The 20,876-nt window shown below is 38.9% G+C and overlaps 1 protein-coding gene across 1 annotated transcript in view; it reads left to right on the forward strand.

The window, feature by feature from the left end:
* LOC126202974 (glycogen [starch] synthase) overlaps positions 1-20,876 on the forward strand; it is a 143,080-nt gene that overhangs the window by 14,284 nt on the left and 107,920 nt on the right. The window contains exon 3 of the mRNA XM_049937115.1: positions 1,420-1,604. Within this exon, the coding sequence (XP_049793072.1) occupies positions 1,420-1,604 (185 nt within the window). The remainder of the gene's footprint in view (positions 1-1,419; positions 1,605-20,876) is intronic.

Raw genomic sequence — 20,876 nt, forward strand, 5'->3', positions numbered from 1 at the left:
ACCATCAGAGAGTAAACTTGTCAGCATGTAAGTTTAAGATTCCCAAGTTACTGAAGAGGCTTATTAGAGATTTCCTATTATCGTCGTACACAGTATTCTTACTGCACACTTGTGTGGAATAAACTGTATAATCTCAGCTGTGTTGCACCAGAAGATAGTGCTGTAGTGTTGTTTCAATTGAAAGTAAGCGAAGAATGTTAGAAATCTCTGTTACTGCATTGATTTGCTGGCAGGACTGCTAAGTGCAAAGTGATTAAAATGTTTGTATTTGTAATGTATAATAGCAGTTTCTTTACATTTGATAGTTAACTGGTGTCAGTACCTGCGAGAGTAACCCACAAGTTGCAGTGTAGATTTAATAGTCTGAAACCTGTCACATAAACAAGCTACATAATCGCATGTGGAAGCTAAAAGTGGTAACCATACAACATACATAGTTACAGCTTCAATAGAAAAAAAATGCATAATGCTAGTAAAGATATATCTTGTTTGTCCTTGGGTAAATACATCATTTTACTGGCTTCATTTACTATTGTAACCAGATCTGTAATACAAAAAAAGTTGATAATATTGCTAAAATAGCCACAGAAATTTAAAATTTGGTGTCCAAAAAGATGAGGGTCAAAATACAGAAACCTTTGTTTATATATGGCTTCACTTATCAGAAATAACAACAAAAACAACCAATTAACAAAATTATTTAATCGGATAAAAAATCTAAACACAAAAGTGGCCGCAGAACACCCACATAAGACTGTTGGGGCAGTCCCCAACAATCAGTCTTTCCTTCTCATCCCGTATGGTAAGTCTCTCCTGAACTGTGGTTCTGGGAGACTTTCCCAAAATCTACCCCTTTTCCTAGACCTCTCCAGTCCTTTTCCTTCACCCTTCTTCCTTCCCGTTAAACCTTTCTGCCTGAAGGAGCCACTGGCTCTGAAAGCTTGCCAATAACAACAGTCTTTTGTGTGTGTGTTCTGACACCACTTGACAAATACATTTTTTATCTATACACTTATCAGAAATGTTATATATTATCAGGCTGTAATTTGCAGGAATTTGCACATGCATTGCCTCATAGGGGAAGAACCCTTCAGAATATTTGTTAAACTGACAGCTGCCAGAATATTTGTAAGTATTTTATATTGCTGTTGGGTCTGCTTTATTCCAGTTAAAAAGCAGCTCTTATTGGTAGTTAATCATGATAGGACATATTGTTTGTAAATGACATTTTTTGGGTTACAACTTCAGGCCTCTAGTATTTCAATTATGTATTGAAATGTTGGAGACAGATAGTTTAGATAAGTGTGTATATTTTAAACTATGTAGTTCACAGCAAGCATCACATAATTATCAATTGCTATTGTGTTCAGCATTGAGGTGTTTTATAAAAGAGCAAACATCTTTTGTTTTGTTTTTCAGTGGGTGGCATCTACACTGTTTTGCGATCAAAAGCGTATGTCTCAACGGAGGAGATGGGTGACCAGTATGTTATGTTAGGTCCCTATAAAGAGCACTGTGCCCGCACAGAAGTGGAGGAGGCAGAATTCCCAGTCACCAGCCCACTCAGTATTGCTGTCAACAAAATGCGTGATATGGGATTCAAGGTACTAATACTCTGATAAACTATCATTTTAAGCTCTTACTGTATGACCTGACGAGCTGTTCTTCATTGTGTCAGTACAATTATATTGTTTGGATGCAAAGCTTTTGGACATGTTAACCCATTAAATCCCAAATTAATTTTTTTTTAAATTCAATTTTTTATTCCTTAATTATAATGTACATAGTGTATGGATCACAATAAGTACAAAAATAGCCAAAGAATATTTATACATGCTGATATAATGGCCGTCCTCAAAATAGGACACTGGGATCTAACAGTATCGTATAGCATACTAAACTGTATTCTAGTCTCAACTATTTATTTCTTGTGAAATGGTACAATCCACTTCACACACAGTGTTACACAGCATTTAATATGTTTTTGGTTTCCCGTTGCATTTAGCTCTTACACATCTTCTTTGCTCGCTTCTTTTGTCAATCATGTGACCATCAAACCTGATGTCTGGTATCACTTTCAACTGACTTGATGGGTATTCCATTGGACGTTCAATATTCGCTCTTCCAGTGTCCAATTTCAGGTATGTAGCTGTAACAGCATGTCTGAAATCCAGTAAATCCTGTGCATTTTTCCCATGTACTAGTCTGTAGAAGAGTCAGGCATTTACGAGGGCCATTTCCAGCAAACGTGTAATAGAACCCAGTACCATTTTTTCCCTCTAATTACTGTTGCATATTTTCCAACTATGCAATCATGGTGGTCAACACCTCCCATGTATGCATTATACGACTTCAAAACGGCAGGTTGTTGCACTTGTGTCTTCTTACTTTCTTGTCTACTGTACCGCGTAGCTGCTCCCAGAGGTTCAACTTGGTCAAAATTTGTATCATTTGTAATGCATCTGTTGTGCCATCGAACAAATAAGACTTCACCCTTCCTGTTGAACTGGTAGTCATAGTTTCCTCGAACTTTTTCCAGTTCATTGCTGCTCAGTAGTGGACAGTCACCAACTCGATTCTCTCTGACAGTCCCAGTTGCTCGAAAACCCAAATTTCTCAAATGAATCAGATCTCTAGTAGTGAAGAAATTGTCAAAGTACACACAATGATTCTCGGGTTTTTCAATGCAGTCCAACATGTTTAAGACTACTCTTCATCCCAATAATTGGTCATCCCTTGCAGTATCTTCTGGATCCTTTCCACAGTATAAATCAAATTTGAAACAATAGCCACTTTCTCCACAAAGAGACCACAACTTATAGCCAAATCTAATAGGCTTGCCTCGGATAAACTGTCCATCTGGAAATGTATTATTTACTAATGGGTAATATATTCATAAATATACTTACATAATACACTGTAAATTTCAAAGTAACTTCTTATCCTGTAATTTATATATAAAAGAGGGGTCGTTACTTACCTCAGCGACAAAATCTGGTAAAATTACCACATTCTAAAAAGAAAATACATCAGCAGTAGCAGTGTTTCATATTGGAACATGCAGCAGTACAAATAACTGAAATGATAACACCAAGTCCCACTGTCTTATTTCGAGTACACCAAATTTTATAACAATGGAAAACAATGAATATAACTCCAATTTAGCTAACAATGCAAGTAGTTTAAAAGACACATTGTTGACTATAAATAATCGCAAAAAGATCTTTGCCACATTTTTCAAATATTACTAAATTGTCGATAAAGTAAATACCTGTAATAACGAAAAGTGTGCCTTAGTATTCAATAATCAATTAATGGCAGGATTTATTGCTTTTAATTTCCTCTAAGCATACATTGTTATAAAAAGCAAATGACGTAGAATAGTAATAGATGCAAATTAATAATTTATTGTGTATTTATAAATATGTGCTCTGTCCTCAAAATAGGACACTGGTACTTTATGGGTTAATATCATAATTTAGTAACTTCTCCTTTTTTTTGGACTCTAAAAAGGTTAGACTCTTCTGGATGCATGTAATATTTGGCAGTTAAATGGTATTATTGTAAGCAGCACAAGTACTAGGGTAGAACTAAAGATACACACTTAATTATTTTACAGAATTTTCATTTTGTTGAGTATGTATTGTAAAATGTGTTCAGTACTACCATAAACACATTTTTATAGTATAAATTTCAAACTTAAGCACTTGTTAGCTGTATAAATGGAAATACTAATTTTGTGCTTTAATTTATTTACAGAGTGACAGCTTTTTTTAACATCATAAAATGCATATTTTACTTAGCTGATTCAGTTACTTTCATCCCAGGAGCTTGGTGCACAAAAGCAAACAATTCTGTTTCAGTTAAAGTAAAAATTTTTATTAAATTTTCTCAAAAATTCATTGTCATAATATAGGAGTAACGGCTGAGGCATAGTAAGAGATACTCAACTAGAGAGATACAAATGCTGAGCCATGTGGTTACGACTGTTGTGTTTATGAAGTTTCAGCAATTAATAAATTTCTTTCCATGTTAAAAATTGTTTTTAGAATTAGTTTCATTATTTAAATAATTTCATAACAAAATTCTCATGAAAATCATTTAACAAACTGCCTATTGGCTTCTGTCTCGGGTTCTTCGGCCGACGTTCATCTAATGATTTTTCTGACGTTTCGCCAGCACGAGTGGCTGGCATTGTCAAAGCTTCACCCTCCATTGCCGGTGGTGAACTGGAGCCGAGCTCGCGGGTGCAGGCTATATGTACCTGGCGCGCCAACGTCCGAGGGCTTCTCCGCGGTCATTTCCGGTGCAGTTCTCCTCTTGCTACCTGCGACGGTCGTTCGCTGCAGTACGGGAAGCCAGGATCCGCTGACCTTAAGGCTTTCCTCTTTCTTGTTCAAACTGTTCGCGTGTTTTTGTATTTCTACAGCTTCTCTGAACAAGCGCGTGTGATAGTGCTTCTCTACAGCCAGAACTTCCGTGTCGGCGAATTTTATTACATGGTCGGTCTCATTCAGTGCGTGCTCTGCCACGGCCGATTTCTCCACCTGCCCCAACCTGCAATGTCGCTTATGCTCTTTGATCCTGGTGTTAATGGATCGTCCAGTCATTCCGACATAAACTTTTCCGCATGTGCATGGTATGCGGTATATTCCCGACATTGCAAGTGGGTCTCTTTTCTCCTTCGCCGATCTAAGACACTCTTTGATCTTCCTTGTCGGTTTGAAAATCGTCTTTACGCCATGTTTGCGCAATATACGGCCGATTCTGTCCGTCACTCTGGGAATGTATGGCAGAAAGGCCGTACCCGACAATTCTTTTTCCGGTTCCTTACTTCGCCGAGGATTGGGCTCTGTTACACTTCTAACATAATTTGTGGAGTAACCATTGCTCCTCAGGACAGTTTCCAGGTGTTGCATTTCTCGTTTGAGGTGTTGCGGCTCACATATTCTTCCTGCTCTCGTTACGAGCGTACTAATCATGTTTTTGTCTAAATACATTAACATTAGATGTTCCTAGAAATTGGCTTCTCTAAGAGAAATATGTGAGCTTTTTCACATGATTAACATATTGTTTTTCTTTTATGGAATTTCTTGCTTATGATTTGTTAAATTTCTTCATATATTCAGTAATTATTTGTGAACAATATTAGGAAAAGGGTATTAGTTATTAGGAAAAGGGTAGTTTGCTATTCATTGTAAAGATGACATGTTAATTTACAGACACACACAAGAAGAAGACTGTTACACATTTAGCTTTCGACCAAATACTTTTCAGAAAAGAAAACACATGCATTCACATAAGCAAGCACACCTCATGCACACATGACCACCATATCTGGCGACCCTGACCAGTATTATTTATTAAATATTATTGCACACATTTGTATTTTTGTTTCGGAAATTGTGGATTTACTGGCTTTTAACAATGAATATTATCACACGTTATTACTTTTGTCAGTTATGATATTTAATCTCAGAATGAAAAAAAAACCTCAACTATTAACAAAAGTGTTAATTTTTATTCAAAATTATGTTACTGCCAAAACCAGGAATTGACAAATTACAGAATTAAAATTTATTAAGTTCTTCACTAAACATTTAGATCATTTAATACATTACAAGCTGTCCATTGCAGTTCCATTTCAGTATGAATTCTTCATGCCTGTGCCTATTTTTCAATACACCAGGTCATCTTCCAGTACATTCCTTCCATTGAAGTCCAAGTTTAAAAATTTCTTGTTTGTAGAATTCCACTGGTTCGGTGTATAACCACCTGCTCATAATGGCTGTCAGTCCTGTCATCTTGAGGCTCTTTCAAAGGTCCAGACATATGCAAATCAATCACATGTCTGCAGATGCTGAAGCACTTCTCTCAAGAACTGTATAATCTTGGCAGTATGGTAACCGCAAAGGCAAATGCGCATTTCTGTGGACCTGCCTGATGTTTGCAGTTACCTGTTTTGACACTCATTGCAGAGAGCACGATACAATTTGATGAATGTTGAGACGTATTTCAGCATTGATAGTCACCCTTTCTGCGCAAAATTCCTCAAACAGAAGGCCATGTATGTCTCTCTGAGGAGGGGGTAGTGCAAATTGCCTTTGTGGGTGTCGTCACGCTGAATGTCTTCAGTGGCAGAGGACATGGAAGCTCCCAAATTGAGGCAGAACTCCTTTGATTTGGTCATGTAGTGGTATGCACCATCACTACCCTTTATATCACTGCTGCCTGTGTAAGGCTCTAAGTGGCTGAGAAGTGCCTTCCTCTGACACTGTGAGTCATTAGGTTCTCAGAGCACCCAGTGGGAACTGATTTTTACCAAGTGATTTTTACCAAGTGATTTTTACCAAGTGATTTTTACCAAGTGATTTTTACCAAGTGATTTTTACCAAGTGATTTTTACCAAGTGATTTTTACCAAGTGATTTTTACCAAGTGATTTTTACCAAGTGATTTTTACCAAGTGATTTTTACCAAGTGATTTTTACCAAGTGATTTTTACCAAGTGATTTTTACCAAGTGATTTTTACCAAGTGATTTTTACCAAGTGATTTTTACCAAGTGATTTTTACCAAGTGATTTTTACCAAGTGATTTTTACCACTTATTGGTGCACAGTACTGTATGCTGTTCTGCATAAAATAGTCTCCCTATGATGACTGATAGGAAGCCTGCACACACTCAGTGGAATCTTTTTGCTTATCAATGGAACTTGACAACTTCCCTAAACACATTTTTCAGAATATTAAACTTCAAATCTGAGCCTTTTAGCTATATTATTATAGTACTGCTATGTAGTGCTTAAATTTATGTGCAGAGTGGTGCATTGATAAACAGAAAATAAGTACTGCAGATGACTTAGTTCAGTTAGGAGATGGTTTGGATTCTAGGAGTTGGTGAATAACTAAAGGTGCAGATAAAATTTTGTTTTGTGTCACTTCAAAAATTTTTTTGTCTGGAATATTTCATGACAGCTCATCATCACTCTGAGATATACTGAGCCAAGTGGCCAGAGCCACAATCACATCTATAATCTTTCAACAATCAATAAATTTATTACTTTATTGAAAATGTAATTAGTTGCCTTTTCATAACAGACTTCTTGTGACAAACATGTCTATATCCATAGCTGAGTGGCCAGCACAGCTGACTCCCATGCAGAAGGCCTGCGTTAGTTTCCACACTGGTTTGGAAATTTTATCCTCTCGGGGTGTGGATGTTGCCACTGTCCTCATTGTTATTTAATCATCATTGACACCCAAGTCACTGAAGTTACATCCACAACAAAAAGACTGTTGGAAACTTAGCTTTTGGTTAACAAGGCCAATGTTAAAAATAAATGCACACACACATGCACACAATTCACAGGTACAGGATCACAGTTCCTGGCAGCTGGAGCCAGAATGAGATCAGCAGTGAATTATGGGAGAGGCAACTGGATGGGGGTAAGAGGAGGCTGGGGATTATACGGGAAGGGATAGCAGGGTAGGGGTGGGGGATGGTAAAGTGCTGCTGGGAGTAGGGCAGCTAGGTACAATTGAGAGGTTAGATGGTGGGTGGGGGAGAGAGGGGGTAGCAGAAAAGGAGAGAAGCAAAACGGCTGGGTGCAATAGTGGAATGAGGGTTGTGTAGTGCTGAAATGGGAAGAGGGAAGGAGCTAGACAGTTAAGGACAATGACTAACAAAGGTTGAGGCCAGGAGGGTTATGAGAACATAGAATATATATTTTAGGGAGAGTTCCCACCTGTGCAGTTCAGAAAGGCTGAAGTTAGTGGGAAGGATTCAAATGGCACAGGCTGTGAAGCAATCACTGAAATGAAGTATGTCATGTTGGATGACATGCCCAGCAACATGGTGGTCATAGTTTGTCAGTGGCCATTCATGAGAATAGACAGCTTGTTTGTTGTCATGCCCATGTAGAATGCAGCACAGTAGTTGCAGCTTAGCTTTTAGATCACAATATAACTGTTCTTTCATGAAGTTTCTTGAGTATCTTCAGATTTGTTAATTTGTTCAGTAATTATTCTTAAATATAATCACACATACTTCATTTTGTATCATTTGCATTATTTCTATATGAGAAATCATGGATTTACATCGCTTAAAACAGTGAAGTATGTTGCACTTGCATGTTTTTATCAGAAATTATTAGCTTCACCAATTATAATACATAATTTCTGAATGAAAAAAATGAAAAAAAAAATGAACAGTGGCCAACATTCAGGGATATGATAGGAGTGACTGTTGCAAGCAAAGAAGTCTAGTGAACATGATGTCTAAAATGCATACATAGCAGCTATGAACACTTCATCTTTGATACTGTGGAACAAATCCCTCCTGCTGCAAGCTCTTTGCTTTCCATGTTTTTGGTGGAGGTACTGTGGACGAAAACAATGGAAAAATTGTGAAGTAAACCTAATAATGAGACAGGAATGCGGGTAAACTACTATGAACAACATAGTGACTGCATTATCACCGAGTGAAGTGGTGCAGTGACTGGCACACTGGACTCGCTTTCGGGAGGATGGCAGTTCAACCCGTGTCCAGCCATCCTGATTTAGGTTTTCCGTGGTTTCTCTAAATCACTTCAGGCAAATGCTGGGATGGTTTCTTTCAAGGGGCACGGCTGACTTCCTTCCCCATCCTTCCCTAATCCGATGGAACCGATGACCTCGCTATTTGCCCCCTTCCCAAATCAACCAACCAACTGCAGTATCGTAGCAAAGATATATATGAAGCCCACACCCACCACTGTAGGAGATGAACATTTGTGGTAGGGGACTGGAATTGATAGCAGGAAAAGGAAGAGAAGGAAAAATAGTAGGTGAATGTGGACTGGAGGAAGGGAACAAAAGAGAAAGCCGCCTGGTAGAATTCTGCACAGACATAATTTTAATCATCACTAATACTTGGTTTAAGAATCGTGAGAGCAGGCTGTACACATGAATGAGATCTCAAGATAATAAGACAGATTTTAAACCAGCTTTTAAATTGTAAGTAGTTTCCAGGGGTAGATGTGGACTCTGACCACAATTTATTGGTTATGGACTGTAGATTAAAACTAAAGATATTGCAGAAAGGTAGTAAATTATGGAGATGGGACCTGGACAAGTTGTTGAGAGTTTCAGAGGAAGCATTATGCAATGATCTACTAGAACAAGGGAAAGGAATACAGGAGAGGGACTAATGACCTCAGATGTTAAGTACCATAGTGCCCAGAGCCAATACAGGAGAGGATCAGTGGGTATCTTTGACAGATGAAAACTGAAGGCCGCAGTTTATGAAATACATAATCCATAAGGACCTGATTTAATGATCTCAGTGTTTCTATAAGAGCAGGCATTGTGTGAAGCATAAATTGCAGAACTCAGTCTTTTACACACATCTGGGATGTAGTTTCACCAGTTTAGATTGCTATTATTATGTAAACCCAGGTATTTTTAACTATGCACCAATGCTATCTGCTGGTCATTTAGTTTTTCTCCTATTTCTTCATATTTAGAGGCATTTTGTTTTACTGATATTAACAGAAGGACTGTTATGTTAAATCAGTTCAGGTCCTTAAAAACATTATTAGCTGGCACACAAAGTTTGTCTCTTCGATTATCAATAAGTAACGTACTGTCATCAGCAAAAATGGTGAATTTCCAATATTTTGTACACAGAAGTAGATCATTCATAAAATAGGGGCCCCATGAATGGATCCCTGAGGCACTCCGCATGTGGTGGTACTTCATTCCGATGATCCTGTGACACCTTCTTGACTGTCCAGTACAACGTTGCTTTTTGTCTGAAAGATAACAATCAAGCAACTTACCTGCTTTACCACTTATACCTAGATATGTAGCTTTGTGTAAAAGTATTTGATGATTGATGCAGTCAAATGCTTTTGATAGATCATAAAATATTCCACCCATCTTCATCTTTTTGTAGATGGACTCTGACATTGGCAGAAAATACAAATATTGCTTTCTCCGAAAATTATTTTGAGCAATTGGTCCGTGAACCCACGCGAATTGTAAATGGTTGCGAAAACACACTTGAGCTCTTAGCCACAAACAATCCAGAGCTAATAGAGAGCATCATGACTGATACAGGGGTTAGTGATCACAAGGTCGTAGTAGCTAGGCTCAATACCGTTTCTTCCAAATCCACCAGAAGCAAACGCAAAGTAATTTTATTTAAAAAAGCAGATAAAGTGTTACTAGAAGCCTTCCTAAGAGACAATCTCCATTCCTTCTTAACTGACGTCGAGCAGATGCGCAAAACTATAGATCTATATCTCTGACGTCGATCTGTTGTAGAATTTTAGAACATGTTTTTTGCTCGAGTATCATGTCGTTTTTGGAAACCCAGAATCTACTATGTAGGAATCAACATGGATTCCGGAAACAGCGATCGTGTGAGACCCAACTTGCGTTATTTGTTCATGAGACCCAGAAAATATTAGATACAGGCTCCCAGGTAGATGCTATTTTTCTTGACTTCCGGAAGGCGTTCGATACAGTTCCGCACTGTCGCCTGATAAACAAAGTAAGAGCCTACGGAATCTCAGACCAGCTGTGTGGCTGGATTGAAGAGTTTTTAACAAACAGAACACAGCATGTTGTTATCAATGGAGAGACATCTACAGACGTTAAAATAACCTCTGGCGTGCCACAGGGGAGTGTTATGGGACCATTGCTTTTCACAATATATATAAATGACCTAGTAGATAGTGTCGGAAGTTCCATGCGGCTTTTCGCGGATGATGCTGTAGTATACAGAGAAGTTGCAGCATTAGAAAATTGTAGCGAAATGCAGGAAGATCTGCAGCGGATAGGCACTTAGTGCAGGGAGTGGCAACTGTCCCTTAACATAGACAAATGTAATGTATTGCGAATACATAGAAAGAAGGATCCTTTATTGTATGATTATATGATAGCGGAACAAACACTGGTAGCAGTTACTTCTGTAAAATATCTGGGAGTATGCGTGCGGAACGATTTGAAGTGGAATGATCATATAAAATTAATTGTTGGTAAGGCGGGTGCCAGGTTGAGATTCATTGGGAGAGTGCTTAGAAAATGTAGTCCATCAACAAAGGAGGTGGCTTACAAAACACACGTTCGACCTATACTTGAGTATTGCTCACCAGTATGGGATCCGTACCAGGTCGGGTTGACAGAGAAGATCCAAAGAAGAGCGACGCGTTTCGTCACAGGGTTATTTGGTAAGCGTGATAGCGTTACGGAGATGTTTAGCAAACTCAAGTGGCAGACTCTGGAAGAGAGGCGCTCTGCATCGCGGTGTAGCTTGCTCGCCAGGTTTCGAGAGGGTGCGTTTCTGGATGAGGTATCGAGTATATTGCTTCCCCCTACTTATACCTCCCGAGGAGATCACGAATGTAAAATTAGAGAGATTAGAGCACGCACGGAGGCTTTCCGGCAGTCGTTCTTCCCGCGAACCATACGCGACTGGAACAGGAAAGGGAGGTAATGACAGTGGCACGTAAAGTGCCCTCCGCCACACACCGTTGGGTGGCTTGCGGAGTATGAATGTAGATGTAGATGTAGATGTAGATGTAGATGTAGACTATGCAAATGTAGACGAGATGTGACTCAAATTCAAAGATATAGTAGCAACAGCAATTGAGAGATTCATACCTCATAAATTGGTAAGAGATGGAACTGATCCCCCATGGTACACAAAACAGGTCCGAACGCTGTTGCAGAGGCAACGGAAAAAGCATGTGAAGTTCAGAAGAACGTGAAATCCTGAAGATTGGCTAAAATTTACAGACGCACGAAATTTGGCAGGGACTTCAATGCGATATGCCTTTAATAGGTTCCACAATGAAACATTGTCTCGAAATTTGATAGAAAATCTGAAGAAATTCTGGTCATATGTAAAGTATGCAAGCGGCAAGACGCAGTCAATACCTTCGCTGTACAGTGCCGATGGTACTGTTACCGACGACTGTGCCGCTAAAGCGGAGTTATTGAACACAGTTTTCCGAAATTCCTTCACCAGGGAAGATGAATGGAATGTTCCAGAATTTGAAACCCCAACAGCTGCTAGCATGAATTTCTTAGAAGTAGATACCTTAGGGGTTGCGAAGCAACTCAAATCGCTTGATACGGCAAGTCTTCAGGTCCAGATTGTATACCGATTAGGTTCCTTTCAGATTACGCTGATACAGTAGCTCCCTACTTAGCAATCATATACAACCACTCACTCACCGATAGATCTGTACCTGCAGATTGGAAAATTGCGCAGGTCGCACCAGTGTTTAAGAACTACAAACCTATATCATTGGCATCGGTTTGCAGTAGGGTTTTGGAGCATATACTGTATTCAAACATTATGAATCACCTCGAAGGGAACGATCTATTGATACGTAATTAGCATGGTTTCAGAAAACATTGTTCTTGTGCAACGCAGCTAGCTCTTTATTCGCACGAAGTAATGGCCGCTATCGACGGGATCTCAAGTTGATTCCGTATTTCTAGATTTCCGGAAAGCTTTTGACACCGTTCCTCACAAGCAACTTCTAATCAAGCTGCGGGCCTATGGGATATCATCTGAGTTGTGCGACTGGATTCGTGATTTCCTGTCAGGAAGGTCGCAGTTCGTAGTAATAGACTGTAAATCATCGTGTAAAACTGAAGTGATATCAGGTGTTCCCCAGGGAAGCGTCCTGGGACCTCTGCTGTTCCTGATCTATATAAATGACCTGGGTGACAATCTGAGCAGTTCTCTTAGGTTGTTCGCATATGATGCTGTAATTTACCGTCTAGTAAGGTCATCCGAAGACCAGTATCAGTTGCAAAGCGATTTAGAAAAGATTGCTGTATGGTGTGGCAGGTGGCATTTGCCACTAAATAACGGAAAGTGTGAGGTGATCCACATGAGTTCCAAAAGAAATCCGTTGGAATTCGATTACTCGATAAATAGTACAATTCTCAAGGCTGTCAATTCAATTAAGTACCTGGGTGTTAAAATTACGAACAACTTCAGTTGGAAAGACCAAATAGATAATATTGTGGGGAAGGCGAGCCAAAGGTTGCGTTTCATTGGCAGGACACTTAGAAGATGCAACAAGTCCACTAAAGAGACAGCTTACACTACACTCGTTCGTCCTCTGTTAGAATATTGCTGCGTGGTGTGGGATCCTTACCAGGTGGGATTAATGGAGGACATCGAAAGGGTGCAAAAAAGGGCAGCTCGTTTTGTATTATCACGTAATAGGGGAGAGAGTGTGGGAGATATGATACGTCAGTTGGGATGGAAGTCATTAAAGCAAAGACGTTTTTCGTCGCGGCGAGATCTATTTACAAAATTTCAGTCACCAACTTTCTCTTCCGAATGCAAAAATATTTTGTTGAGCCCAACCTACATAGATAGGAATGATCATCAAAATAAAATAAGAGAAATCAGAGCTCGAACAGAAAGGTTTAGGTGTTCGTTTTTCCCACGCGCTGTTCGGGAGTGGAATGGTAGGGAGATAGTATGATTGTGGTTTGATGAACCCTCTGCCAAGCACTTAAATGTGAATTGCAGAGTAATCATGTAGATATAGATGCGTCTTCTATTGATAACCCCGTTCTGAAATCCAAACTGACTTTTGCCATTGCAGATATTGTGCTGACTGAGGTGCTGTGGAAAAACTTGTCAGCAGTGAGACTGGCTGATAGTTTGCAGTATCTGCCTTCTCTCTCTTCTTGTACAGAGTTTTGTAGCTGCATACTTCAGCTTTTCAGGAACTATTCCTTGCTTAAGTGATACATCAGAAATGTGACAAAGGATTTTACTTACTGGGCGGCAGCGGCGGTGGCAGCAGCTGCAGCAGCAGTAGTATTATTTTAACAATTCACTATACATGTTGTCAAGTTCAGGAGGTTGTTACTTTTCAGGGATTAATGATTTTCAATTTCCAGAGTAGTGACTGTTATTACTTAGATCTGTTGTGTTGTGCTAGGTACACTGGCTTGAAGGAATTCATCACTTGATTTATGGAGTCTCGAAGTCCTATTTGTTCTGCTAAAAAAATGTTTGTGGAATATATCAGCATCTGTTTTTTGATCACTAACAGTGCAACCCTCATTTTTATTTGGTTATTTGAATTGCAAACTGGGCTTTTCGCTGTTTTGTTATTTACAGAATTCCAGACAGTTTTTACTGTATTGCTTGAGTGATTAATTTCTGCCTTAAAGAACACGTTCTTTGGTGCCTATATCATTTTGTTAAGAATCTGCAATGCCTAATCTTATTCAGATCATTTTATCTCTCGGTTGCTACGCAATACTCCCTTTTCGTTCTACAAGAAATTTTGATGTTGATTAATCCGAGGCCTTCGACCTGATATAGCAATTTCCCCTCACTAACTCTGTAGGTAATATTTTTTCAGACAGGCATGTAATTTCATTGATAAATATATTAAATTTGTATTTGACATCATCAGTTGCGTATACAGGAGTTCAATCCACAGCCTGTAGTTGATGTTTAAAGTTTCCCATGGTGTGTTTGTTTATAACATTAACATTTCTCCAAATGAAATTTATTTTCTTTGTATGTTCATTTGATTTAAGATTGATAATTGTCCATCATGATCAGACAGGCAATTTATATTGTTTTTCACAGTTACATGCATCCCTACCTATAAATATGTTACCAAAGTAATACTAGAACTGGCTGTTACTCTTGTTGGACTGTCTACCACTCTAGTTGGACTGGCACTAAGTTTTAAGAGGACATCAGGTGTTGAAGATCTGTTCTGTTTTTTATTCTGTGTTAAAAAGTCCATGTTAAAGTCACCAATTACAATGAATGGTTTAATTTTTCTAGACAGATAGGACAAGTGATTCAATGTGTGTCAGAAAAGAACATTCAGATATCCAGCAGGTGCCCTGTAAATTGATGAATAATAATTGATAAATTGACAAAATACTGATAAATATTAATTGATAAATAATAATTGAAAATAATTGATAAATAAATGTTGCACTATCTGCTGTTATCTTGATTGACCATTCCTTCTGGGACACCTTGTATATTATTAGTTACAGGATCAAAAAATTTGAGAGTATTGGGATCTTCATTAAGTTTTCAGATCTTGTAATACATTATAAGCTATGTGTGAAGACTGTTTCTTCAATCAACTGGAATGTTGTTCAGTGGCAAATCAAACATGGGTTGTGGTAAAGAATGTGCACTGTCTGGACAAGTTGCTGTTGTTTTACCACCTCCACCCACAGCCTCTAAACATACTACTGTGCATTCCACTTGCGATGAATTCTCAGAGTTAATTGTTCCTCACATGGGAACGACAAGATGACACATGCTGATTTTGCTTCTTGCCACATTTTGCTGCTGCCAGGGCGAGAGTCAGTGGGTATTACATCTGACATGTGAAACTGGGACTGTGTCTGCTGATTCCAAGGTCCCGACCACATTAACAGGACTCCAAAGATTTGTGGTTTGTTACTTTTCAGTCTGTCGCTGCTGCCGTTTTTAGACCAAATACTGGTTTGATGCAGCGCTGCACAGTAGTTGACCCTGTAAGAGTGTCATCTGTGGGTAACAACTGGTACCCACATTCGTTTGAGCCTGTTTACTGTAGTCAAGCCCATCTACAATTTTTACCCTCCACTATTTCCTTTCTTACCGTATGAACCACTCCTAAGAGGCATCAAGATATCCATTCTTGTAGTCTGCTTGTACCATAAATCTCATCCCTCTTCACTTCTGTGGAGTACATCTTCATTAGTCACGTTATAGAAACTTCTCTTTTTCTCTGCTGCTTATTGTCCATGGTTCATGTCCGTAGAAGGCTATACACCAGACAAATTCTTTCATAAGACTGGCTAACACACCAATTTATATTCAGTATTAATAGTTCCTCCATGCCAGAAAAGCTTTTCCTGCTTCTATTGTCAGTGTTCATTTTATATCTTCCTTTTGTCCATGAGTTACTTTGATGGCCAACTAGCAAGTCATCTACTATTGTTAGTGTCAAATGACCTAAACTCATTGTCAGTATCGACTGATTTAATTAAACTATTCTCCATTATCCTTTGTTTTATTTTTTCTTGGTTCATTGTATAACATTTTTGAGGCAATATCTGTTGCATTTTCCAAGTCCTTTGCTGTTTGTAAAAACTTTGTCATTGCCAAACCTCAGATATTATTTTTTGTGCTTGAACTTGTCTTTTTTCTAATGTTAGAACTATAATGGTATAATAATTGAAAATGAAATATGCAGTAATCTTAAATCATCTCTGTGGATGTTCATATTGGATCTTCATCAGGACTCTTAAAGCCTATAATTACGAGAATTACATGAAAGGACAAAATATATTGAAAAGCCTGCTTAGAATACAGGACATCTTCTGAAATGTTGTATATATTAAATAGGCACATAATCTGTTAATGTAATATGTTTGGAGACAATGGAAGATGCATATTCAGTTGGTTGTATGATTTCATTGGGCTGAAGCACAGAAGTCTAGAAGATTGTTTCCTAGTTGGATCATCTATGTGCTGTTAATGAACAAACTCTATAAAATTTATCCCTCTTCCGAATGTAAAGACCGAAGACAGATTAACTGTTACAATAATTCATAATTTTTAATGTTAACATTGCTATTACAGACAGTGTTGTAGGTATTCAATCAATTTGCCTCGAAGTACTTGACAATGTTTTGTCTTGTAATGCTGTTACCTTCATGTTAAAATCTCCTTTGAGGATGGCATTTGTTAATTTTATAGCCATTTTTTATTTTGTGCTGTGCCATGCGATGCATATGATGACTGAAGTATGTACCAGCTAAATATGGTAACTTGTCTTATTAACTGTACCTCAGCTCATTTTCTAAAATGTGCAGTCTTTTGCTATTTATACGTGTTTACCATTAAAATTGTAACAGCAGAATGGATAGCAAATAACAAAATTGTACTTGTGCTTATAGTGAGTAGCAGGAAGAATGTGTTACTAAATTTTTAGATGGTGTGCTACATTTAGTACACAGAGCTTCTACCTCTGGCGGTAACAGTGACTCCAGCCCATCTGACCAAAGATGAACTGAGTTCAGATGACAGATATGGGTGGGGTCACCCCATGGCACATCACCTCTGTGCCAGAATCCATTAATTGTAGTGGCGCATCAGTCTCTTGGCAAATGCATGACCGTGTGTGTTCAGTGTGTGAGAGGTTGGGAAAACATGCTAGGCGGGGTGACAGTTGAACTTTCCTGAAAGAGTGTCATAGAGACCTTTAAACTTAGCTATGACCACTGCCCTTACACATCAGAAATGTAACGACCACTGGCCAAATTACTACTACGTGAACTGTACATGACTGTATTGTGTAACAAATGACACCCAGTGGTAACATTTGTTGTTGGAGTGTCCACACGTAGGTGCCTCCATCACAATGCTGCATGCAGATCCAGACTCCTCTGAAAAGGTTTGGTCCCTTTCCTGTTATGGGTGCTGTCAGTGTCTGCATCACTGTTGGTGTGCCCTCTCTGCCAGAGGAAGCCCCGACGGTCACAGTGCTGGTAGACTATAGCTCTGAGACACCGTCATCCTATCCCAACCGACACGAGCAGCGATATTACGGAACCGTAAACCGAGGTCTTGATAGGCCACAATAGTGTTGCTATCAAATTTTGATACATGCTGGTTTTCCTTGATCTTTTTACAAACAACTGGCATTCAGATGTGACATCTGAATGAGAAGTCCTCTGTGGAACCTTTCTTTATATAGCGTTTACCAGGAGAAATGGTCAGTATTCAGGGATATGACGGGAATGGTCATTTCGAGCAGAAAATTCTAAGTAAATGTGAACTCTAAAATGTGTCACTTAAGAGCTATGAGTCATATAGACTCATGGTCTGGGGGTAGCATCTTTGACTAGCAATCAAAATGACCTGGGCCCCAGGTTTGAACACTGCCACTGTTTAAATTTTGAATAAAAAATCATCAGCAATGCAGCCAAAATTCTGCTGACAGCCTTGTCAAAGAGGATGGAGGAGTGGACAGAGGTTTAGGGCACTCTTGCTCTCATATTGGGAAACTGCCCGTAAAAATTGGAAGAATCAGCAATGGTTATGTGATATGAGGATGCAAAGGGCAATTAAAGATATATAATGTGTATGCCTGTGACATTTGGCCTGTAATTGAAAAAGTGTCATGATGAACTTGCCATTGGCAAGATGTTGTAGGCTAGTTCTCCATCCTGATCTCCAGTAGGGGATTGACAAGGAGGAGGTGACTGTGAGGGTAAGATATAGCAAATGAAAGTGTAATGTTCTGAGCATCAGGGCATGGAATGTCAGAAGTTTGAATGTGGTACGGAAATTAGAAAATCTGAAAAGAGAAACACACAAACTCAATCTGGGTATAGTGGGGGTTAATGAAGTTACGTAGAATGAAGACAAAGGTTTCTGCTCAGACAAGTGTCACATAATATCAACAGCAGCAGAAAATGGTGTAATGGTAGCAGGATTTTTAGGATCAACAGCAAACCAACACCAACAACAATAGGTATATGTGCTGACACTCAGAAGATGAAAAGGTAGAGAAGGTTTATGAGGATATTGAATGGGTACTAAGTATGTAAAGGGAGATGAAAACCTAATAGTCATGGGGGACTGGAATTCAGTTGTAGGGAAAGGAGGAGAAGAAAGAATTATGGGTAAATATGGGCTGGGTAGTAGAATGAGAGGGAAGAGAGACTAACGGAGTTCTGCAATAAATTTTTGCTAGTAATAATGAATATTCTGTTTAAGAATCACAGGAGGAGGAAGAGGAGGTATACTTGGGAAAGGTCAGGAGATACAGAAAGATCTGCTAGATTACATCATGGTCAGGCAGTGATTCTGAAAGCAGGTTGTAAGGCATACCCAGAATACAAACTCTGTTCACAATTCAGTAATGATTAAGAGGAGACTGATGTTTAAGAGATAAGTTAGGAAGAGTCAGTGTGAAAAGAAATGGGTTGCAGGAGTACAAAGGAATGAAGAAATAAACTTGAAGTTCTGAGGCTGAAGATACTGCAATAATGAATACCTCAGTAGGCAGTTCAATTGAAGAGGAGTGGACATATCTAAAAAGGGTAATCACAGAAACTCGAAAGAAAAACATTGATACCAAGGAGATAACTAAAGAAACCATGGGTAACAGAAGAGATACTTCAGCTACTTTATGAAAGAAGGCAGCACAAAAATATTCAGGGATATTCAGGACTACAGAGACACAAGCCAATTGTGTTATGTTGTTGTGTTATTCAGTCCAATGACTGGTTTGATGCAACTCTCCATGCTATTGTACCCTGTGCAAGTCTCTTCATCTCTGAGTAACTGCTGCAACCTACATCCTTCTGGATGTGCTTAGTGTATTCATCTCTTGGCCTCGCTCTGATTTTTACCCTTCAATCTTCCCTCCAATACTAAATTGGTGATCCCTTGATGCCTCGGAATGTGTCTTACCGACTGATCCCATCTTCTAGTCAAGTTGTGCCACAAATTTCTCTTATCCCCAATTCTGTTCAGTACCTCGTCATTAGTTACATGACCTACTCATCTAATCTTCAGCATTCTTTTGTAGCACCACATTCCCAAAGCTTCTATTCTCTTCTTGTTTAAGCTGTTTATTGTCAATAGTTCACTCTCATACAAGGCTACACTCCATACAAATACTTTCAGAAAAGACTTCCTGATACTTAAATCTGTACTGGATGTTAACAAATTTCTCTTCTTCAGAAACGCTTGCATTGCCATCACCAGTCTACCTTTTGTGTCCACACTACTTTGACCATCATCAGTTATTTTGCTGCCCAAATAGCAAAGCTCATCTACTGCTTTAAGTGTCCCATTTCTTAATATAATTCCCTCAACATCACCTGATTTAATTAGACTACATTCCATTATCCTTGTTTTACTTTTGTTTATGTTCATATTACATGTTTCTCTCAAGACTCTGTCCGACATTCAACTGTTCTTCTGTGTCTGTCTCTGAGAGAATTACAATGTCGTCAGCAAACCTCAAGGTTTTTATTTCTTCCCCCTGGATTTTAATTCCTGCTACAAATTTTGCTTTTGTTTCCTGTACTGCTTGCCCAGCATACAGACAGAATTACATTGGGGATAGGCTACAACCCTGTCTCACTCCCTTCTCAACCACTGCTTGCCTTTCATACCCCATTGACTCCCGTAACTGCCATCTGGTTTCTGTACAAATTGCAAATAACTTTTCACTCCCTGTATTTTATCCTGACCAGCTTCAGGATTTGAAAGAGAGTATTCCAGGCAACATTGTCAAAAGCTTTTTCCAAGTCTACAAATGCTATAAACATAGGTTTGCCTGTCCTTAACCTACCTTCTAAGATAAGCCATAGGGTCAGTATTGCCTCGTGTGTTCTAAATTTCTACAGAATCCAAACTGATCTTCCCCAAGATTGGCTTCTACATTTTTCCATTCACCTGTAAAGAATTTGTGATTTATTAAACTGATAGTTCAGTGATTTTCACATCTAGCAGCATCTGCTTTCTCTGGAATTTGAATCATTATATCCTTTTTGATGTCTGAGGGTATTTTTCGTGTCTGATACATTCTGCTCACCAGATGGAAGAGTTTTGTCTTGGCTGGCTTTCCAAAGGCCGTCAGTAGTTCTAATGGAATGTTGTCTACTCCTGGGGCCTTGTTTCAACTTAGGCTTTTCAGTGCTCTGTCAAATTCTTCATGCAGTGTCATATCTTCATCTTCATCCTCTTCCTTTTCCATAATATTGTCCTCAAGAACATCTGCCTTGTATTGACCCACTATATACTCCTTCCACATTTCTGCTTTCCCTTCTTTTCTTAGGACTGGTTTTCCATCTGAGCTCTTGAT

Source organism: Schistocerca nitens, chromosome 9, assembly GCF_023898315.1.
Source record: "Schistocerca nitens isolate TAMUIC-IGC-003100 chromosome 9, iqSchNite1.1, whole genome shotgun sequence".
Taxonomy (NCBI): Eukaryota; Metazoa; Arthropoda; class Insecta; order Orthoptera; family Acrididae; genus Schistocerca; species Schistocerca nitens.